The 23844-nt window shown below is 38.5% G+C and overlaps 1 protein-coding gene across 2 annotated transcripts in view; it reads left to right on the top strand.

Moving 5' to 3' along the window:
• The first annotated feature begins 8396 nt into the window (after positions 1-8396).
• Positions 8397-23844, top strand: part of kctd1 (potassium channel tetramerization domain containing 1) — a 36778-nt gene continuing 21330 nt past the window's right edge. Inside the window, exon 1 of one of the 2 annotated variants that reach the window (XM_073816695.1) lies at positions 8397-8731. In XM_073816695.1, the coding sequence (XP_073672796.1) occupies positions 8723-8731 (9 nt within the window). In that variant the 5' untranslated portion in view covers positions 8397-8722. Of the gene's footprint in view, positions 8732-19272; positions 20721-23844 lie in introns of those variants that run through there. The other variant, XM_073816694.1, reaches the window with a different exon arrangement.

Genomic DNA, 23844 nt, shown 5'->3' with positions numbered 1-23844 from the left:
ATTGACCTATTAAGATTTTGCTTACAGCATTGTAAATATTTTTTATTTTTTGCTATTTTATAAAAAAAAAAAATCAGAGGTAAATCAATAACGATTACATTTTTAACAATATTTCAAGTGTAAATAATAAGATTTGTTGTATTTTGAATCCAATTTTTCTTTGTAAAAGGCAAAAAGTTGATCATACTGATTTCAAAGTTAATGATTCATTAGTTTGAACACACATTGAACCAAAAAACTATCATCACATTTTAGCTGATAAAACGAAATTTGATGAATCCTGTGTTTCAGTAGTGAAAGTAATGCTTTGGTTGCGACCACATCACATTACTGAATTTTAAATTGCATATTAAAACACTATTGAAACATACTAAATACAACAACAAAAAAATCCAAAACTACTACAATTTGGTTTATTTCCCCCATATATGAGGATTATGTGTTCCCTTTTGTCACTACCGAAGTAATTATGACTGTTTCGGTGGTAATACATTTATGGAATAACACCCCCCAAAAAAACAAAGTCACTGCTGAAATGCCACCAAATGTTTCTGTAGTGATTGTTTCAGTAGTGACATTTTAAGATACTTTTAAACCTAGCTCAAAGATTCTAATCAGCACATGGTTACCTAGCCCAGTTCTGAACAGTGGTACATATTAAAAAACTAATTGTTATGGAATAACTAAAAAAGTGCACTTAACTGCAGAAAAAAATGTGTTCTCAAGTGACGTTCCTTTAAGGAGTAGTTCACTTTCAGAACAAAAATTTACAGATAATGTACTCACCCCGTTGTCATCCAAGATGTTCGTGTCTTTCGATCTTGAGTTGTAAAGAAATTATGGATTTTGAGGAAAACATTTCAGGATTTGGTGCCCCTGAGTTTGAACTTCCAAAATGCAGTTTAAATGCAGCTTCAAAGTGCTCTAAATCAGTGGTTCTCAACTCCAGTCCTCGGGGCCCACTGCTCTGCACATTTTGTATGTCTTCCTCATTTAAGGCACCTGATTTTGATCATCATCTCATTAGAAGAAAGATTCATGAACTGAGCTGAGTGTGTCAGACTCAGAAACATACAAAATGTGCAGAGCAGTGGGCCTCGAGGACTGGAGTTGAGAACCACTGGACTAAAACTTTCGTTACTGACATGAAAAATGTGGAACACATTGTGTTTAAATAAAGTTTCATAATTTACAAAGAAAATATGAAATAAATATATATATTAGGTTCGGGACAGCCACCTCCCAATTGCAAGTAACCAATAAATGATAATTTTATATGTATTAAGCTTACTGATATTTTAAGGATTATTGTGGGTTTCAATAGATAATAGAAGGATTTTAGTAAACATCTAAGATTTGAAAACTTAAATGCTTTTTAAATGTGTTTTTTGGTTGTGGGACAGCAGTTTGCACCAATTTTGTAAAATGGCCCATATATTTTACTTGTTAAAATCATACATATTTTGTCCTTCCATCTTTGCATATTCTCATACTCTCAAGAAAACACGACTTTTATCAAGATTCCTTGGAAAGCCTGGTTCAGTTTGGCCCAAAACAAGTTTTTGTCCTCCGACAGTTTTTTGCACTCTTTACCTTTATTTGTTATGGTACTCCAAATGTTTTTCCTCGGTCAGAACGATTAGTAAAGCCTAAAACATGACAATAACTGACTATTTTCAGCAGCAATAATCAGCAAAATATGCGCATTTCGTTGGGTTTAGTGGTATTTGTTTACGTTAGTGCCGCCAATTGATGAGGCGCACTGAAAACACAATTTACAGCGGCAAATGAACCGGAAGTCTCGCACATTCACTAAAAACGGCTTACTTTCGCGTTGAATGTTTTGAAAAATTATCGAAACTATAGAGCTTCTATAATTCTTGTTTGCATTTACACCTTTTTACCAGCAGAGGGAAGCACATCCTTATATTGCATCGTTACCCTGAAACTCCAGTAATGTTGAAGTACGTTTGTTGATCTGTTAGTGAGAAACGCCAGATTTCTGCTGGTATTTTTAAGGGAGCGTATGTTTCCTCTCTCTGGTGAGTGATCAAACCAAGACTGTCTTGTATAATGCTTGTAGACATTCAGTTTGCTAAGTCATTCTCCTTCTGCTGGCCTGTTTCACTTTTATAACACTTCTGTCACTTCCTGGAGAATGAGAGAGTGTGGATGTGGTCATGGAAACTCTGGAATTATATTTTTTTAATATTGTTTTAACGATTATTTTTTAATGAAAAAATAATATAAATCATAATATGTTTGTAATGGGAATATTAATATTCTGTTAAATATAATTATAAAAATGTGTTTAAAATGTGTTGGCTACAACTTCTAAGTTCTTAATATCTATCTTTTTATTTATTTATTAACTTAAAAAAAAACGTTTTCCTTAACAACTGGGAAAATCATGGATAACCCCTATAAATTCATTGGTTAAGAGCTGCAGGAACCCTCTTGTTTATGTGTTTAAATCAGAACGGGAGGAAGTAAGGAAGAGTGCGCACTGTTTGTATTTTTATTTATAATTAAGAAGGTGGTTAATCCCAAGGCTTTTGACTGTAACAGAGGCAGCCCCCCCACTCTTCAATCCCTCCCTCAGCTATTTATGGAAATTTAAATCTTAATTGCTCCATTTAAATTAATTGGAGAAAGAAAAAAACCCAGCAGTTAGTCTGTTAAAATATTTATTTTCCCATGTGACTACAAAGGAGATTCTCCATCACAACGCACATAGAAAGCTACCAAAACCATCATCAAAGCCTTTTTGAATGAGTGTGCATTAATCCAACTTCACAGACAAGTCATTACAGACATTAAACACCAAAACAAGTGATAGAAATTGCACACATAAGAAACATGCACAAGCATACATGTGATGCACATACACATAGGCACAAAAGTATGATGCAGTGACAGTTGAAGCCAGGGCCAGAGGCTAAACACAATAAACAATCTGACAATGAATATTCATGCAAGCTCTCACTGTGGTTTTGTGTAATATTAAGCAGCCAGATGAATATTCCTGGAGTCAAATTAAAGTGATGGGCTGTGCGTGGAAGGTTGTGTCTACATCTTCAAGAATGCAGCTCTGATCTTGCTGATTGTAATATACACAAACTATGGTTTGAAGTGTTAAATAGTCTAAGGACTCTATTATAATCCAAATGCCTTCTGCAAAACTTACTGACCTTTCTGCAAAGTCTCTTTGAGTGACTGAAGGCATAAATAAAAAAGTCTGATCTCATTATATATATATATATATATATATATATATATATATATATATATATATTGCCTTTTTGTCTCTGAGCAGGTCGCTGTATTCTGTATGGCATGTAACAAAACCTAACTTATAGTGCATAGACCTTAGTCAGGTTAGACAACATTGAATTTAACAATGGCACGCATCATATAAAGGTCATAGATCATGACATTTTTACAACTTACAATTTTCAAAGCTGTTATATGTATACTAAAGAGTTTTTGTCTAAAAGATTTTTTTTCAGAAATAATTTTTTGTTTGTTTTTGTTTTGTCATCTGAACAATCAGATAGCCTACTACTTTTATCCCTCACAGTTTTAATTCCTGTCAAAAATCAAAAATGGCACTAAGGCCACTAAAAATTGACTTAGTAGATACCACAAATGACTACTAAGGGACATTTTCCCCAGTCATCTCAATAGCGAAAAGTGTCTAAATTTACCTGAATTCACCATACTACTTCTATCCCTCACAGCCTTTTTTGATTTCCTGTCAGAAAATTACAAATGACTAAAAATGACTTTGTAGACACTAAACATGACTACTAAGGTCTATAGCAAAGCAATTTACTGATTTGGCTCATTAGAAGTTCTGTTAAAGGGATAGTTCACCCAAAAATGAAAATCACCCAATGATTTACTCACCCTCAATCCATTCTAGGTGTATATGGCTTTATTCTTTAAGATTAATACAATCAGAGTTATATTAAAAATTGTCTTGGCTCCTCCAGGCATTATAATGGCAGTGAATGGCTGTTGAGATTTTAAAGCCCACAAAACTACATCCATGAATCATAAAAAGTACTCCACATGGCACCAGGGGGTTAATAAAGGCCTTCTGAAGTGACTGAATGTTTGTGTAAGAAAAATATCCATATTTACAACTTTTTAAACCATAATCTTGAGAGAGTGGCATTCCAGCGGATGAGGATGTATAGGCGAACATGGAAGTGACGAACGCCGAAAGCAAAACAAAACAGCGGCCATGAGGATTTGTAAAGAAAGATGTCGGAGGATTTTAATATAAGCCAAGAGGAGACTGGTTTTCTTTTGCTTTAAACAAAATTAGATTTTAGCCAGACTAGCATTTTCTCACTGGAGCTTATAGTACGCTTATGTCCTACATCCTACGTCATCCGCTGGAACGCCACTCTCTTGTGAACGCGTGTACGACAGTTAGCGGAAGCAAGAGATAACAGTTTGTAAAGTTTGAAATAAGAACATTTTTCTTATACAAACGCGTCAGTTCACTTCAGAAGACCTTAATTAACCACCCGGAGCCATGTGGATCACTTTTTATGATGAGTGAATGCACTTTATTGGACTTCAAAATCTCAACAGCCATTCACTGCCATTATAAAGCTATAGTTTTAATATAGCTAACTCTGATTGTATTAGTCTGAAAAAAGAAAGTCATATACACCTAGGTATTGCTTGAGGGTGTGTAAATCATGGGGTAATTTTCATTTTTGGGTGAACTATCCTTTTAACATCTGCCAGATCAGTAGTCACTAAATCATAGCTTTCTTGATTGGTTAAAATACACATAAATGTTGTTGTTCAGAGCCTATAACTTTCAGAAACAGGTGTAATATCGCATGTTTCACTGATGTCTGTCAAGTAGTGACATTTAATGTGTTTTATTCCTAATTTTAAAAGCCGTTAAAATGTAATCTATTGCATTTGTGCTTTTATCAGCATTTAAAATGGCTTGGAGTGCGGCTTAGCCAATCAGAATTTAAATCCGTTTTATAATTAAACTTTTAAAATTACGAAAAACAATCATGACAACATCAGAGATTTATATAGGCCTACCTGCGAACCCACACACATTCACGCAGTCAGACACTCGTGTCTGCTTCTCTCGCAAGCACGCGCACGCGCGCACACACACAAACATGCATCATACAAGTACACCATGCGGAAACTCGGAGAAATAGCCGTTACTTTGGGAATTTTGAATTTTAAATGGCAAATCAAGCATTTAACACTTTCACCCTCCTAATAATTTATACAATAAACAGGAGCCTAAGTCACTTCCTTAATAATTTAGACATAAGCTAATGTTGATTTATTCAGCAGGGCTAGTGCCAGCAGGAGACCCGGAGGAGCTGAAATGTGTATTAAAGTAGGACAGAGGCAGCCGGCGCCATAATAACATTTGGATAATTTTATTATGGCTCACGGCTCAGTTCATTTCCCCTTCTGCTCGCTGCATGAAATTGTTTGATTCTCACAGTGCCTGGAGTGAACTGAGAAGGTGCCACACACGCACATAAACATATGCAAACACACTTTTTCGCGCAGTTCGCAGCACACCTACCTACTCCCTCATACCTTCTCTCTCTTTGCCGCGTGTTCCTGACACACACACACACACACACGCGTTCAAAATCTCTCTCAAACACACACAAATGATTCTCGTGGCTCTGTCTGACACGCAGAGAACAGGCAGATAAATGATGTGTCTCATTACTGGAGATGTGGAAGAGTGGCAGCACTTTCAATGAGAATGGACTGAGATTAATACCCTCTATCATCCCTTCTTCTGTCAGAGAGATAGACAGCAAGAATTGGAGAGTGAGGACGAATAAGAAAAAGGCAGAAAGAAAGCTGCCTGCATTTGTTTAACTAAAGATGAGATGCTGATGGTAAAGTCTGTCTCCATAGACAAAGACTGGAACAGTGGAGTCAGCCATAATGCTCTGGCCTCAGGGCAGTGTGTGTGTGTGTGTGTGTGTGTGTGTGTGTACAACGATTTGAAATGTCCTGTTGTCATTCACTATCCTACCATCTTTTCCACTCCCTTTTTCTTATTTTTCCCTAATAGCAATAGCATGCTTATATCCACTTTTTTCTTAAAAGAGGAAGTAAGCCTTATATGGGTGAGACTTCCGGTTCATTATCCGATAGGACTAAGAATAACAAGGTAAAAACGTTTGCACTTCAAACCATGTTCTAGATTTATTTTAAATACATTAAAGGATTATTTAACTTCCAGAACAAAAGGTACTTATAATTTACTCACCCTCTTGTCATCCAAGATGTTCATATCTTTCTTTCTTCATTCCTACATCGCTGCATAAATACCGACCTTGATAGCACATGTACATCTTGGAGACGTCTGTTTGACGTCTGCATTTACATCTGCAAGATGTAGTTTGCTTATCTGCAATACGTCTATTGCACGTTTTCTCTCAGATGTCAAATAGACATCTATTAGATGTCTTTAAGATGTTTATGATTTAGAATGTATGTAAAACTGACATCTTACAGACATCTGCCTGACGTTTGTACACAGCAGATGCTTTCCAGATCAAGAGATCTTTAACAGACATCTAGCAGACGTACATGTGCTATCTGGGGACCAAGTGTTTACAAAGTGAATGTGCAAAGACCCTGATAGCACACGTACATCTTGTAGACGTCTGTTTGACATTGGTGTCTGTTTGACGTCTACATTTACATCTGCAAGACATCGTTTGCTCATCTGCAATATGTCTATCTGACGTTTTCTATCAGATGTCAAATAGACATCTATTAGATGTCTTTAAGATGTTTATGATTTAGAATGTATGTAAAACTGACATCTTACAGACATCTGCCTGACGTTTGTACACAGCAGATGCTTTCCAGATCAAGAGATCTTTAACAGACATCTAGCAGACGTACATGTGCTATCTGGGGACCAAGTGTTTACAAAGTGAATGTGCAAAGACCCTGATAGCACACGTACATCTTGGAGACGTCTGTTTGACGTCTACATTTACATCTGCAAGACATTGTTTGCTCATCTGCAATATGTCTATCTGACGTTTTCTATCAGATGTCAAATAGACATCTATTAGATGTCTTTAAGATGTTTATGATTTAGAATGTATGTAAAACTGACATCTTACAGACATCTGCCTGACGTTTGTACACAGCAGATGCTTTCCAGATCAAGAGATCTTTAACAGACATCCTGCAGATGTACGTGTGCTATCTGGGGACCAAGTGTTTACAAAGTGAATGTGCAAAGAAGATCAAACCCCTTTACAAAAAAATGTAAATCAGTGATGTAAGACGATTTTGAAGTTGGAGGAGAAAATGAGATGGGAGTTTTTCAACATAGCCAAACTGTATTGAACCAGAGCACACAGAGTACACATGTGCATTGCAGAGCTAGACAAGACGGGCATTTGTGGTTAAAAAGTTTATAAATATTAATTTATTAAAGAAAATAAGTGACCCTTATTTCTCGGCTTGGATCGTGCAGCTGCATTAGCCACCATTGAAGTCCACTATGGAGAAAATGCCTGAAATGTTTTCCTCAAAAAACATAATTTCTTTATGACTGATGAAAGAAAGACATGAACAATGGATGACAAGGGGATGAGTAAATTGTCTGTACATTTTTGTTCTGTAAGTGAACTAATCCTAAAAATTAAAATGGTAAGACACAGACATTTGCAATATCAAGCAGTAAAACGACCTGTTTCGTACAGCTAAAAACAGCTGGAGGTGGAAGAGGCTGCAAGCCACAAAAAGGTGGATAGCGTCTGACATAAACTAATTTTATCAAGGTTGTGACTGTGTGAGAGTGAATATATATTGAATTAATAATCAATTTTATTCATGGTGACATTTCTAATACAATAAATAAATTCAACAAGTCACACCAAAACTGGTGACAAATAAACACTTTGGTTCACAGTTCATATTTTACACAAAAATTGCATGCAGAGTTTCCACACCTTTTGAGCAATGAATCTTTATGACATTTCCGTGACCTTCCCAGTTAGTTCAACTGGATAGGAAAGTGTTCTACAGAAACTGCACACAGAATGGGACGTTTCTAGCTAATGCAATATTTCAGAGATAAGCAAACCTATGAAAAAAAAAACACAGAAAAGAATTAGGTTTCACAATCACAGTTTTACAATTCCCAAATATTTACAGGTTTTGCATAGCCGTGACATAGGTTTCAATCTGTTTAATGGCCCTCTCCCCCTCTGTGAGCGCGCCCGTGCGCGCACGCACCATCCATTTGCAGGAAGCGCCTGCGGCAGCGTTCCATCAAAACTAATCATAACCATTCAAATCTGCCTCCCCGCTGCAAGATGTAGGAAGGAGGACGACTGTTTTACGCAGAAAAATCACCAGATCTCTTTTTGCATCCTAGAATAAGCGAAACTGCACATTTTTATGTATTACAAATGGCTCATTCTTGTGATCGGTTAATTCACTAGTTGTCCTGAAGTGAGCAGAGATCTGCAGGGGCGTTTGTTTGAGAGCGCTCTCTCTCTTTCTGTCTCGCTCTCTCTTTCTCTATCCGGGTCTGGCCCAGAGGGGTTGTGAAACCCCTGGAGCGACTCTCTGTGAATTCAGCTTCAGCTGGGCTCCATTCCTCAGCGCTTGAGCGAGGGGCGCGGACAGGAGCCCAAACACGGAGAGGTGACACGTCGCTGGATGTCCCATGTTCCAGGTGAGGAGCGCCAGATTGGGCTTTGTGGGTTTTTTTCTACAGAGAGAGGCAGCGGGTCTTCAGAGCGCAGCTGCATGTACGCATGTGCCAGAGGATGAGCGCGTTTGGGACAAAAATATTATCTTCTCCGAGTTTACATCCTGTCGCTTCCCGATATGTGTAATGGCAGCGCAAAGCGACACTTGAAGCAGTTTGTACGTTGTCACACGTGAAACTGTTCTGTAGCGTAGCCTCGAATAATTGACTGATATCGCAATGGCGTCCTCGATTAGGTTTCGCGATGCGCTACGATAAGTCGCACGCTCTTTGTGGAAAGCGATTAGGAAAATCTGTTGTTTATAACAGCGGCTGCTTTTGTAATCATACTATACGGTTTGCGGTTGCCAAATAGCAGGTTTGATCGCAACAAGAGTGCGTTTTCACCCATTGTAACACTTTTGGAACGATGCTGAGGATGTTTTTCTTGTTCATGTGTGTTTAGCGTCGGTTGTTATTTTTAACAGCAATGTTTAAAGTCGAACATTCCTTCATTCACATCGTATAATAGGCTACAGCTGCTGCGCGCTCACGGCGCGAAGGGGAGGAACAAGACGCACGTGTGCGTGTTACAATGGATCGCATTTTAAGTGCATTGATTGTCGCGTGATTCACTTTAAATGTATTCCCTGGCCAGTGTATCGTATCCTATAAGTTGTATTCTGTTGGCTCACAGCCGTGGCGCCACATGCTCCCAGCTCGTGGAATTGCCAGTTGCTGTCCAAGTGGATGTGTGTGGTACTGTCACCTGGCATTTGAGTCTTTAGATATACGGTCTAATTAGGTTACCTGGCCAAGAGAGGAATCAAAAAGGGCATTCTAGTGTGCACTAGAGGGGGCTTTGCTGTATTCTTACACATGCCCAAATCTGTGCTGTACTGTAAATTACATATCTATCTATCTATCTATCTATCTATCTATCTATCTATCTATCTATCTATCTATCTATCTATCTATCTTATTTTCCCCTAAAATGTGCATATTAGTACCCTAATGATACATATTACCTGTGTGGTAAATATTAGTAACAGTGACAGCTTTTGTACATTTCTTTCTGATTTTTGGTTCCCCAAAAATCTTGGTAAGCTGTTTTCACTAAAAATATACCTTCAGACAAAGACGAAACTACAGGAAAAGTAAGTGACAATGGTGGAAAAAACGTAGTTTTGATAGTTGTCATATGCTGCGTTCCAGACAACTTGAAATTCCGATTTTTTTTTCCCACCTCGTTTTTGGAAATAATGTTTCCCTGATAGCACACATCACAGAGACGTCTATTTGACGTCTGCATCAACATCTTCAAGACGTATTTTTTAGAGTGTTTGCTCATCTCCAATACGTCTATAGGACGTTTACGTGTCAAATAGACATTTATTAGATGTCTTTAAGATGTTTATGATTTAGAATGTATGTAAAACTGACATCGTACAGACGTCTGTCAGATGTTTGTACACAGCAAGTGTTTCCATATCAAGCGATCTTTAACAGACATGTTGCAGACATGTGTGCTATCTGGGCTTGAATGCCACTTGAAGTCTGACCTGTGAACTCGGGGCAAATTGATGAACCCCGACTTTAGAGAGATGCGTCATTTGGCGTCACTGCTTCCAGCAAGCATAGTATGGAGCTAGCTTGTGTTAAACTTAAAAACATTACACATTCAGTTTATAAAATGATACTGTTTTATATTAATTATTGTCTGTTTTTGCCATAATTGACACAAAAATTGACAATATTGGTGTGATTGACTGAGGTTTGAAGTGGGACATTTCCAACCTCGTCTGGAATGCAGCATTAATTCTGTCTGTCTGAAATTTCATACTTTAATAGCATACTAAATTTATTTTTAAGTGGTTAACTTTTTTCAAATCTCAGGGCTCTTCCGTTTATGTTGCCTCAAGCAAAGTGTCCATTGGTTGCGTATTTAAAAAGCCCAGTGGATCCATTGTGTCATCCTGTTCACCTACTGTGTCATAAAATTAGTTTCACATTGTAACCATTTAACAAAACCAAATTCTAGTCATCCTAGTGAATACTGTCATAGTGGAAATGTGCATAGATGATAGAAATAGATGTTCCAGTTCTTCTAAGAAAACTTTGCACAGACAGAATCGGCATGTGAGGACGACACAGTCGGCACCAGCCTCATCTGTTAAATCTGGAAAGAGTCTTGTATAACTGTAGGGGATCATAAAGTACAAATGTAATTGGTCTCGTACAGAACACAAGCATTCCTGTACAGAACACCATCACCCACTAAAACGCTCACAATGGATCGCATGCAGCGAGCTGAATTGCTGCCCACGGACAGGGCAGAGTTGCTGAGTTTTCTGACTCACTCTTGTAGAATATTCAACATGTTAATGTGGGCTTGGAATCACCTCAAACACAGGTTACTAATCCTCACGCTGTCTTCAGCGCTTCTCGACACATTCATACTTTGCATATGCGCCCATGAATATGGATAAGATTAAGAGCAGAATGTCATGCGAGTCTTTCCATCTTCCTGTCTCTCTCCGTTGCCCTTGTGCCACAAACGTGTGAAATGAACTGCATGCTGATGGTCAGATTTAAACGGGAACCATCCAGCACCAGGCTTATTTTTATTAACTAAAACCATTTAAAAAGTTACTAAAATGTAAACTGATATTTACATGTACATCATACAGGTCAATTGTTTTTTCTGAAAGCTGAATAAATAAGCCTTCCATTGATTGCTTTGTTAGGACAATATTTGGCTAAGATACAACTATTTGAACATCTCTAATCTGAGGGTGCAAAAGAAAAAAATCTAAATATTGAAAAAATCGCCTTTAAAGTTGTCTGAATGAACTTCCTAGCGATGCATATAATTAAGTTTTGATATATTTATGGTAGGAAATTTAAAAAATGTCTTAATGAACATGATCTTTACTTAATATCCTAATGATTTTTGGCATTAAAGCAAAATCGATAATTTTGACTCATACAATGTATTTTTGGCTGTCGCTACAAATATAGGGGAGAGTGGGGACAGTTGCAACGTGTGGCAGTTGCAACATTGCTTATTTCTTCAAGCAGGAATAAGATACTGTGATGATATTCATAATGCACATGCTTTATTGGCTCCTCATACTCTTGACGTGTGATCATTCCTTCTACCAAAATCATTTTCTTGGTAAAAAAAAAAGTAATTTTTTAAAGATTAGATTTTTGGTCATAGTGTCTAAGTTGTTTGTGTGACGAATTGTAAAAACATAACATTTTAATCTGTGCGTTCTTAGTTTCTAATAGGCATAGCTAGCGTGTGCCAATGATATGTTGTCAAGCTAATATACCAATTTTTATCATGGCTATGCAACATGCAACACACTGTTGCAACCATCCCAACATGCTGTCCCTTACCACAATATTGATTTAAAAGCTTGCCATAACATAATTGTAATTTTATAATGATAATACTAATGAACCCCTTTAATAGTTAGTTATCTCTCCTTTTTTTAAGTGAATAGGTAAAAAATCTACTTGTTACTTAATGTTTTTAATTTACTATTCTTTGTTTTGTTTTGCTTTACAGACAATTTACCTTATTGAAGACCGTGACTGTGAACAAATAAAATAAAAAATTGCAAAATTATATTTAAGAATGATTTCATTACATTTTATTGAATGTTGCAACTGTCCCCTATTGTAGGGACGGTTGCAATATTTCACTTTGTCTATTTAAGTGTAAAGTGTACGTATATTATAATATGTACACGTTGCAGCAATATGGGTGAGTAGCTGACAGATGCGGCTTTATTGTATTCAAATTTCGGCTTTCTAATACAAACAGTCTCTGAGAAACTAAATGAAATGCAAAAAGTGTTGCAACCGCCCTCCCCTACCCATGCTACTTAAAGGGATGGTTCCGAGTAGAATTGACTTCATTGCTATGCACTCCGAAGCCCATGTAAATACCCCATCCGAAGTTTTTTTTACCTTAGTCAAACATTTATGGAGATATTAGAGTTTTTCGAATTGCTTGTTACAGGAGTGAATGGTACATGTGATGTATCTCGTAAATTGCACCACTAAACGTGCAAGTAATCTTACCAAACTTGTACAGTAGTGTAAATAGGTTATGTACTCACAAAACGCTGCATCGGAACATTTGTAAGTCCACCATGAGTGTTTTAAAAACACGTTTTAGTCGATCCCTATTAGTCTCAAAAACTACAAATGGCGACACGTCGACGTCACTTTCCTGGTTGGAAAAAAGCACGTAAAAGTCCTCCTACAAGTTGACATGCACGCAGATGTAGTAGGAGGACTTTTACGTGCTTTTTTCAAACCAGGGAAGTGACGTCGACTTGTAGTTTCTGAGACTAGTAGTTCTCGGGTAAAACGTATTTTTAAAACACTCATGGTGGACTTACAAATGTTCTGATGCAGCGTTTTGTGAGTACATAACCTATTTACACTACTGTACAAGTTTGGTAAGATAACTTGCACGTTTAGTGGTGCAATTTACGAGATACATCACATGTACCATTCACTCCTGTAACAAGCAATTTGAAAAACTCTAATATCTCCATAAATGTTTGACTAAGGTAAAAAAAACTTCGGATGGGGTATTTAGATGGGCTTCGGAGTGCATAGCAATGAAGTCAATTCTACTCCGAACCATCCCTTTAAGACTGCTTTTGTGTTCCAGGGTCACAAATGGTATTTATTATATTTTATAATATATGAAATATACTAAATTATTCAACATTTCTCATTAATTAAACCATTAATTAGCTAAAATTTAAAAACTATATAGACATTTAAAAAAAAATACTCAAATTACTTTTGGTAAAAATGAAGGAAAATTCAAATAAATTAAAGCAAAACTGTCCATCACACTGAATGGTGAAAAGATCAGTGTGATATTGAAGCAGTGGCCAAAGAGGACCAACATCTGACTACAGGTGCTCGATGCGATTTCCATCTCTCCCATATAGCACACAAGGTTGGCGCGCTCAAAGATGGTTTCTATCTCTCTCGGAGCCGTACATACCCAGACACGCACTCGCACATTCAGTAGTTACTCTTTTTTTGGCAGCCTGGGGCTCTGGCAGTAGGTTCAGCTATATCGCACCTTGGTGTTCCTCTCTCTCGCTCGCTTTCATTCTCTCCCAAGCCTCGGAGGTAGAGGCGATTTGTGATGCTGCGCTCACACTGTTTTTTAAAAAGTGCTTCCTCTGAACTTCTCTATCTCTTCAGATTAGTCAGGGAACAAATTACCTGCCTGCACATAAAAAGCCCCTCTCCAATCCTCCGCACAGCCATGTAACGAGCCTGATCTCCCTTTTGAAGAGTGGGCATGTTATTTTCCCTCTCGCCTGCAGGCTACCCTGCCATGCAAATGATTATGAAATTAAATTTAAAACTATACATGTATTCAGCCTCTCTCTTATCGCTATCTGCACAAAGCGCATACAAATCAGGCCGGGATCAGGGCCTCGGCTCAGGACTGCACTTTAAAGCTTTGCTAATTGCTAATTGGGTATCTAGGTGTGAAATGGGCTCTGCTAACGAGAATTTAAAATGTGGAAAGGAGGGTTTCTTTTTTTTTCCTGTTTCTGCTCCAGCTCTCTCGCTCTGTCTTTCCCTCTCCTTCTCTTTCCTTTGAGAGATGTCAGAGCTGTTTCTGGTGACATGCCTGTGGGCAGGAATGACAGAATGAGACAAAAGAAGAGAGGTCTCTCGTTTCAAAATGGAGGCTCATCCTCGCACGGGGATATATGTACGCTGTGCGGAGGAGAGAAATGAGATACAGGTCCGGCGTTACCTCGGCCCTGCAAAAAGGGTGCTGGGAGTTTAATGATTGAGCATTCGGGCGTCTAACACAAAGGTGGCTGCTTTAGTTCTAGCTAGGGGTAACCTGAGGACTCCAGTTACCGAGATCACGATCCGGTTGTGTTGCCGTCGAGGCCTCGAGCGAGGGACTGTACGGCAGGTTTCTCCCAGGGAACTTCAGCACTGCACCTTTGAGGTCTTTCTCAGTTGATGCACCTCTTTCAGGTTATGGAGCACTTTACTAATGAGCAAAAACTTGAATCGGGTGTGTTAGATGAGGAAGACGTCCAAAATGTCTAGTGCTGGAGGGTCCTAGGAGCAGAACACAGCTATTAGTGACTGGCCGAACACAATGTGCTTATAATGAGGGACTAAAACTAACTACAAAACAGAAGTTTCTTTTTTTGTACATTCTGCTCCAAATCATGTGGTTTAGCCGACATGGAGAAATAATAAAACAGGAAATTATATCATAGACAGGACTTTTAGACTCTCATGACTGTGTCTCTAAGGGATAGTTCACCCCAAAATAAAATTCTGTATTTCTTAAGATATACAAATTAAGATATACACTATATTGCCAAAAGTGTTGGGACACCCCTATTCAATGAACAGGTTTGACTACTTTAGTAATTTTTCAATGAGCGAAATCCTAATGTTTAAGCATATAATGATATTCTAGGGGATTGTGTGCTTCTGATTTTGTTTGGACGGGACCTTTTTCTTTTATAACAGGACCATGCCTCTGTGTGTAAGGCAAGGTTCAAAAAGAAATTATTGATTCGGTCAGTGTGGAAGAACCCGACTGGTCTGCATAAAGCAAAGTCTTAATCGCCACTGAACACCTCGAGTGACTTTAAATGCAGACCTTATGTCAAAAACTCCAAAACCAATGACTTGTACATACACTATATGGACAAAAGTATTGGGACACCCCCTTCTTTAGAACAGAAAAAGGCACTTTTAAAACTGTTGCAACACAGATGGAAACATAATTCATGTATTTAAACATTTTATTTCTATCTCTGCTGCAACAGTTTTGGAAGTGACTAAATTGACTGTACCCATATGTACAAGTTATGTTTGGTGATGAGTTTTTGGGTCAAGGTCTGCATTTAAAGTCACACCAGAGTTGTTCAGCTGGGATATACACTATATTTCCAAAAGTATTGGGACACCCCCATTCAGTGGACAGGTTTGACTACTTTAGTCATTTCCATGAGTATAATTCCTAATGTTTAAGCATACAATGATATTCTAGGGGATTGTGTGCTTCTGATTTTGTTTGGACGGGACCATTTTCTTTTATAACAGGACCATGCCTCTGTGTGTAAGGCAAGGTTAAAACATAAATTATTGATTCAGTCAGTGTGGAAGAACCTGACTGGTCTGCATAAAGCAAAGTCTTAATCGCCGCTGAACACCTTGAGTGACTTTAAATGCAGACCTTACGTCAAAAACTCCAAAACCAAAAATCAATGACTTGTACATACACTATATGGACAAAAGTATTGGGACACCCCCTTCTTTAGAACAGGGGTCATATGGGTTTGGAGTAATTAATGACAGAATTTTCATAATATACTTCCTTTTGTTTAATTCTAAAAAATTAAAACCTTTTAAAAACTAAAAATGATGTATTCAGAGCCTAAGGAAAATGTTATTACTTGAATGTATTTATCATTTTTACTTGGTTATGTCATGTGACATATGAGTCACTATTGAAACTTTTCTTGAAATGGTGTAAACATTTTTCAAAGCCATCGCAGACACTCTTACTTGCCATCGACTCATGTCTTTTCCTTAAAGAAATGTTCACAAGACTGTGGAAAGACTCAGACCGTATAAAGTTAATGAGTCAGATGATCGCTGTTGATTTGCTGATGGATGAATAGAGCTTTTTTCATCCCTCCTCTAGCTTTGAGCCCTACTGAGCTCTAAAATCCGCTTCCTCATGCGTTGCCTCTCTCTGAGGCACAGCGCCGGAGACAAACATCTGCCTTATTCTCCAGAGCCAAACCTCAGCTCTGTGCTGTTCATACTGAGACAGCAGTTGCCTGGGGGTTCTCACGACACACACACAAACACAGGGGAGAGGAGAGAGGCGTGAATGTAGAAGCACTTAGGAATGTGTTCTTGATCAAGGTCACTCATATAGGATGATCTTGTATTAATGAGTGAATGTAATGATTCAGATGCAAACCGGCATATTTGGCTGTATAGATTTAGCGATGGCACACGGCTCTTTATTAACAGGGCCAAAAGCAATTTTATACTGAGTACTCTAGAATCATTCATACATGAAAATATCAATGCATAAATGAGTAAGCCGTGATGCAATTCAGAGGGGGCTCCGTTTACATTACAATGGCCTCTATTGCTACACGGAGGAGTATGAGAGAGGAAAATGAAAATCTGCTCTAACCTGAGAAAGTCTGCAGTGAGCTCCAGCCGAGCTGCATTTGCAAATCACAGCACATAAATGCATAGCAGAACAGCAGAAGTTAAATACAGTCCAGTCACACTGGCACATCATAAATAGTAAGTAATATGAAAAACTGTGGGTGAAAATTCAGCCTTCATTTATTCACCCTAATACCTTTCTTGATTTTGTGGAACACAAAAGGCAGCATTTTGAGACATATATTTACTCTTTTTCCATTGGATTGGATTGGAGCTTTGAAGCTTAAAAAAGGATGTAAAAGCACCACGAAATTATCATAAAATTGTCCGTATGACTCCTTAAGTCTTATGAAGCAATACAACAGAGTCATTCTGTCTCAAATCAACCCTATTTTTAAAAAATTCTGTCTTAAATTTTTGATTTTGCTAAGATTTTTTCTAAAGAGAGATACATGTGTAGTGATGAACGGCGAAATGTTAAATGTCATGGATGAATATTTACTGAGTAATCCACTCTTTTGTAGAGGGGGGTCAAAATGGCAATTTTCACCCGAGATTCAGAGCCAAATTACAAGGGGGTAAAAATGACTTCAGTAAGATGGCAGCATCATAATGTTATTTTTACACAGAGACTGGTAGGTCTGTTAGTAAAATCTGTTGACTTCAGCAATCTTTGATGCATTATGTGCCAATGGTGACCATTCATTAATGGGGAAACAGCACTTTTTTACAAGTTTTTTGTCCAAAGTTTGCATGCCTGTAACTCAAGAAGTATTCAAGATATCTTAATGCCCTTTTAGACATGTAGCAAATAGACAAAATTAAGGTGTTGTTTACTAATTGTCTTTCAGTCAGTGAGCTGGTAACTTGTGATTCAGTGAGTTGATCTGAACCAAAACTGAATTAGTCCATTTAGTAAACCAGATCAACTGGTATATTGAAATGAGTCAACTCAAAATAAATAATTAATTCTTTCATTAATGTGCCAGTGAGAGTTGGATCTCAAGATTTCTGGTAAATAACAACTTAGATTTAGTCTTTTTCACATGTAAAGATGTGTATGAATAGTTTTAAGAACTTTTATGAAGCTTCATGTGTAGCTTAACAGCCACAGTCCTCATTTACTTTTATTAGCAAAAAATAAGTGTATATGGTAATCTTTGAGGTACACTGCAAAAAAAAAAAAATAGTGTAGAAACAAAATCACTTAAACAAGTGAACTTTACTTTGCAAATAAATTTCACAAGGAAAAAAAGAAATTGAATTACTAAAAAAGTACTTGGTAACACTTTACAATTAGGTGTCATTTGTTAACAGTTAATGTATTAAGTAACATGAACAAACATTACACTATTATTACACTATTCATCTTTGTAAATGTTAATTAATGAAAATACAGTCATTCATTGTTAGTTCATGTTGGTTCACAATGCATTAACTAATGTTAACAAACACAACTTTTTATGTAAAATTTAATAAATGCTGTAGAAATTATGTTCATACTTAGCTCATGTTAACTAATGAACCTAACTGTAAAGAGTTTCCAAATACTCTCTAAGTAATATTTTTTACAGTATGAGATTGAAGTGTGAAAGTAATGAAGCATTTTCATTTTTGTGTGAACTGTTCCTTTTGTGTGAGTTTTCACCTTTGAGAGTGTTTTCTTTCCCTGATATGGCCATCATTGCACACACATACCCACTGTGTGCACATTATGTTGTGTTGAAATTATTTTTACCATACACAGAAATATCAGTTAGCTCACCACACAATTCATCTCTCTCGCTCTCCCTCCCATCTGTCACACTCTCTTCCTCTCACACATACAAAAGTCATACACGCAGTCGAAAGTATATGGATGGCCTCGGGGTTAGACGTGATCACAGCTGCTACTGGAAACTCCCAAATCAAGTCAGCCTGCCTGAGCTGCATAGCCCTTTAATAATTAGCAGGTGTGTGTCTGTGTGGGTGTATTAAAGGCATAATTTAGTGCTTGATTTTGCTGCAGTCCAATACACGGTATAGCTGACTGTTTGCCTCTCTCTGTCGCTTTATCTCTCCATTCAAGTGCGAAAGTGTGCGTGTGTGTTAATTTTGGGCAATCTAGCTCCCCTTTCCCTACACCTTTAAGAGCGCGTGCCTGTTCTCGTAGCTGAAGGTCACTAAAACGCACAAAAAGCTCTCAGCTCTGCGGTCCAATATAGCGCATGCGCAGTGCCTCGGGACGCATACACTGTCAGACTGCAATATGGCGAGAATGCCTGGCAGCGGGGACCACTGCTGTAGAGAGGATGATGAACCGGACCCGATGGCGGGGGAACGGGAGAGAGACGCAGGCTCGGGCGAGGAAGAGGAGGAAGAGATTCAGGAGATCCAGATCACTGGGGAAGAGGGAGAAGTGTCAGAAGAAGAAGCCGAGTTAGAGTGGGAGGAGTGCGCGGAGCCCGACAGCTGCGCCGCTGCCGTGGAAACGGGGGAAGCGGTCCTTATGCGGAATACGGACCAGCTCGAGTCGGCGGCGGCTCTGGACTCGGGACCCGAGGGAGACATGCACCGCTCCAGGCTCAGCGAGAACACGCGCCTGGCCACCCGGTACGCGGTGCGAATCTTCCGGGAATACCTAACGGAGAAGGCGCAAAGTACGGACTTTGAGAGCATGGACAAGAACGCGCTCTGCAAAGTGCTGCGCTCGTTCTACTCGGAGGCGCGCTCCAAGAGTGGACAGCTGTACAGCAAGTCCTCCCTCATCAGCATCCGGAGCTCGCTCAACCGCTACCTGAACGAGCCCCCCTTCTGCCGCACGCTGGACCTCACCAAGGACCCCGAGCTCCGCAGCGCCAACCTCGCGCTCGCCGCGGTCATACGCAAACTAGAGGAGCAGGGCGCCGGTCCCGTGGTGCAGAAGCAAGCCATCACGCGCTCCGACCTGAGAAAACTCTACACGTCGGCCGTGTTTAGCGCCGGCTCGCCGTTCGGGCTGCTCAACAAAGTGTGGTTCGAGACTTGCATGTACTTCTGCACGAGGGGGCGGGAGAACCAGCGCGAACTCGAGGAGGACTCGTTCGGGCTGGCCGTGGACGAGGACGGACGCAAGTTTGTGTACTTCAAAGCGCTCGGCCCGTACCACAAGTCTCGTTCCGCCTCCTGGACGAAAAAAAGATCCGACACGGACGACGACAACCTGCCCCGCATGTACGAGACCGCAACGGAGTTCTGCCCCTACGCGAGCTTCGTAAAGTACCTCTCGAAGCGCAATCCTCTCTGCAAGGCGTTCTTCCAGCGCCCGCGGGACCACTGCAGCGAGACCGACACGACGTGGTACGAGAATAAAGCCATCGGCAAGAACTTGCTGGGCACGAGAATGCAGATGCTGTCGCGGGCCGCCAAACTATCAAAGACCTACACCAACCACTGCATCGGCGCCGTCTCCATAGCAACGCTCAACGGCATTGCGGGCATCGGGTCAAAGTTAGCGCCTCTCCGCGTCTCCCCGGAAACGGTCAACGGAGGAGCGCACCTGCAGCACGTGCTGCACTGCGAGGACGAGCCAGAGCTCAAACCGCAGAAGGTGGTCAAACGCCCGCGGACGCTCGTCTATCCGGTAAGCGTTTCGGGACCAGGGGCATCGCCGAAAAGACTCTGCGAGCGCGCCGCCCCCGCGGAGTGCGCGGACACTCCGACCGCCACCGCGCTAGTCTCCTTTCACTGCGAACCCAGCGGAGAGAGTCCTCGTATGCTCCCCTCGCAGGTAATAGCGATTTCATGTCTTTGGCACGTCGGTATATAGACAAAACGTTTCTGACACGTGACGCGCTCTTAGAATAGCGCTTCAGTTATTAGTTTTACAAGCGGCCCCGCTGTCTGTCAGTCACATCAGTCAGAGGACAATTGGTTTTTCACACCGAGTATATTTATGCTAATTAATCATTTAAAGCAACAACGTGGGATGTCAAATTTGACTCATCTGTGTGTGTGTGTGTGTCATTTTGCATGGAACATTTGTCAGCAAATCCCTGATATACTTCTTCATTATAATGTCAATGTTGTTATGGTGGTGTACCTTATGAGAGAGTGTGTTTTCAGACTGAAAGTTAACTTTGAATTGTACCACTTGGTCCCTATAAATCACAAAGCAAGTGAACTGTTTTTTTGTTTTTTACTTTTTGGAGTTAATATGTGTTTTTGAGATCTGTTTTTACAAGATTAATATTGAGACTTGCACATTATCTGAAAGCTGAATAAATAAGCTTGGGATAGGAGAATATTTGGCTGAGATGCAACTATTTTGAAAATCTGGAATCTGAGGGTGCAAAAAAATCCAAATATTAAGAGAATCGCCTTTAAAGTTGTCCAAATGAAGTTCTTAGCAATGCATATTACGAATCAAAACTTAAGTTTTTATATATATTTACGGTAGGAAATTTACTAAATATCTTTGTGAAACATGATTTTTACTAATGAATTTTGGCATTAAAAAGTAATTTTGACTCATACATTGAATCAAAAAACAGTGCTACTTAAGACTGGTTTTGTAAACCATGGTCACGTTTGTCCATTTTTTCTTACTAACTAACTCCCCATCTTTTTAAACAAATCCAAAATTCCATCTTTGCCGAGGGACAGCAGCACAAATTGCCGGCGGTGGTCCATTTGGGGATGTGATTAAGATTGATTTGTTCATATGTTGGTGAATATTGTTATGCTTTGTAAGTAGGCTGCACTAAAACAGGCACTGATTTCTTCACCCTTCAGCATGAAGGTGAGTGTGAAAAATAAAAGCATTCGTTGCCTGCGGAGGCATGAGCTAATATTGCACCTGTGCTGGGCTCCAGCAAAAACCAATGACTCCTAAATATAATGCCTGAGATGAGCTGTTTGCAGTGTGTTCTTTAGCTGCATTACACTGTATTAATGATCAGAATTAAACAGTGCTGTAGTCCTGTACCACGATGCAGCCTCAGCTATATTGGCATTATGAATGTTAACCTTAAAGTTTTTTATTTTTTTTTTTTTACATCTATTTGTAGTTGCCATGCATTAAAATCACAGCATGTATTTGTCTTAAATAGAAAAAAAGTTTGGGGGTAAGTATGTGTTAGCGACCCCTACAGGGGGAAGAGAGTTCTGGGAAACACACATCTGGGAAGACAAATTGAAAGGCCTTGTCAATTATGACACTTCATAATTTCAAATTCACATCCAATTATATCCTGTTCCCTCCTTACTAATTAACTGATGTAAAGTGAGTCTGTGCTGTTTGCTTTCATATCTTCCACAGCTGCTGTTCATGCTGAGATGAGTTAAAAGAGTCTGGGTCACAGACTTTAAAACTTTGAGAAACTTTTTACCTCATGCATCCATAAAGTCATATGCATTATTTATGCCCACCGTTTTACATGTTTTGCATTTAGAGGTACACTACCATGTAAAAGTCTATTTTCAATGTTTTTTATTTTTATATATGTGACCCTGGACCACAAAACCAGTCTTAAGTAGCCGGGCAATAGCCAAAAATACATTCTATGGGTCAAAATTACCAATTTTTCTTTAAAGCCAAAAATCATTAGGATATTAAGTAAAGATCATGTTCAATGAAGATATTTTGTAAATGTCCTACCATAAATGTGTCAAAACTTAAAAATATGATTAGTAACATGCAATGCTAAGAACTTCATTTGAACAACTTTAAAGGAGATTCTCTCAATATTTAAATTTTTCTTTTGTACCCTCAGATTCCAGATTTTTAAATAGTCATTATTTTCATATTCTATAAATAAAAAGTTCCAAAGAACAGCATTAAATGGAAATATTTTGTAATATTATATATGTCTTTGCTATGGCTTTCAAAATCAATTAGAAAGTATTTTTTAAAAAGTAAAAAAATATGAACCACAAACTTTTGAACAAATATTTTATATATGGGTCAAAGACGTTAAGATGTCCACATCAAAAGAAATTTATAAAAGTGATTTTATGTCCATTGAAAGCACAGTAAATGTAAGTAAAGTGTCTGCTTTTAAGGTTTCAAATACGTTTTTGGAGAATAAAAAAAATATTTGGTTGAAATATTGTTACATTTTCATTTAGTGTAACAATATTTACGTAAAGATTCAAACAACATGCTTATTCTGACTTGTACACATTAAAATATATAAAAGAATGAAAGAAGTGAGCATATTAAATTTAATTGTGTTTTAAATGAGTAAAAAGTTCTTACTGAGAAATGGGAAAAGCCTTGGATAGTGGCACATTTTAAAAAAAATGTAGAGTTACAACTAATTAGTATTTGGGGTAGAAATATGTCATAAATTGATTTTTGTTGTAAATATGCCTGACAAGATTGTTACACTGAATGACATTTTAGTGGGTGTCTTCTGTAAATTAGGGAAAAATGTATATTTATTTTTTGCTCAGAAAAACAAACAAAATGCAATTAAATTAAACAGAAAACCTTTTAATTTTTTTGGAAAAACAGCAATTTAAACCATTTTTCATCTTTGACCCATATACAAATTAAACCAATACTGTAGTACAAATGTTGCTTATATGAGACTCCATAAATGACGTATGTCCTCTTTTTGATAATTTGATTATATCAAATTTATTTATTTATTTATTTAACACTAATAAGCTGTCACTTTTATTCTGCTGTTTTTGGCTAGATCTACAGACCTGTATACTGTAAATCTCACCAACTGTCTTTCTGCCTCTCACTCAAAAATCACAAATAATCCACAGAAATATTCAAGTATGGACATTTGCTCATCATTAAACTTGTTTAACCACTCTTACATTAGTACTGCAATAATTAACCTACCTTGCTTGTTTATTTGGAGCATCCTCAATTCCAGAGTATACTTTAAGTTGGTGTC

This window comes from Garra rufa, chromosome 13, assembly GCF_049309525.1.
Source record: "Garra rufa chromosome 13, GarRuf1.0, whole genome shotgun sequence".
Lineage (NCBI taxonomy): Eukaryota > Metazoa > Chordata > Actinopteri > Cypriniformes > Cyprinidae > Garra > Garra rufa.
This window is presented reverse-complemented; position numbering and strand designations above follow the sequence as displayed.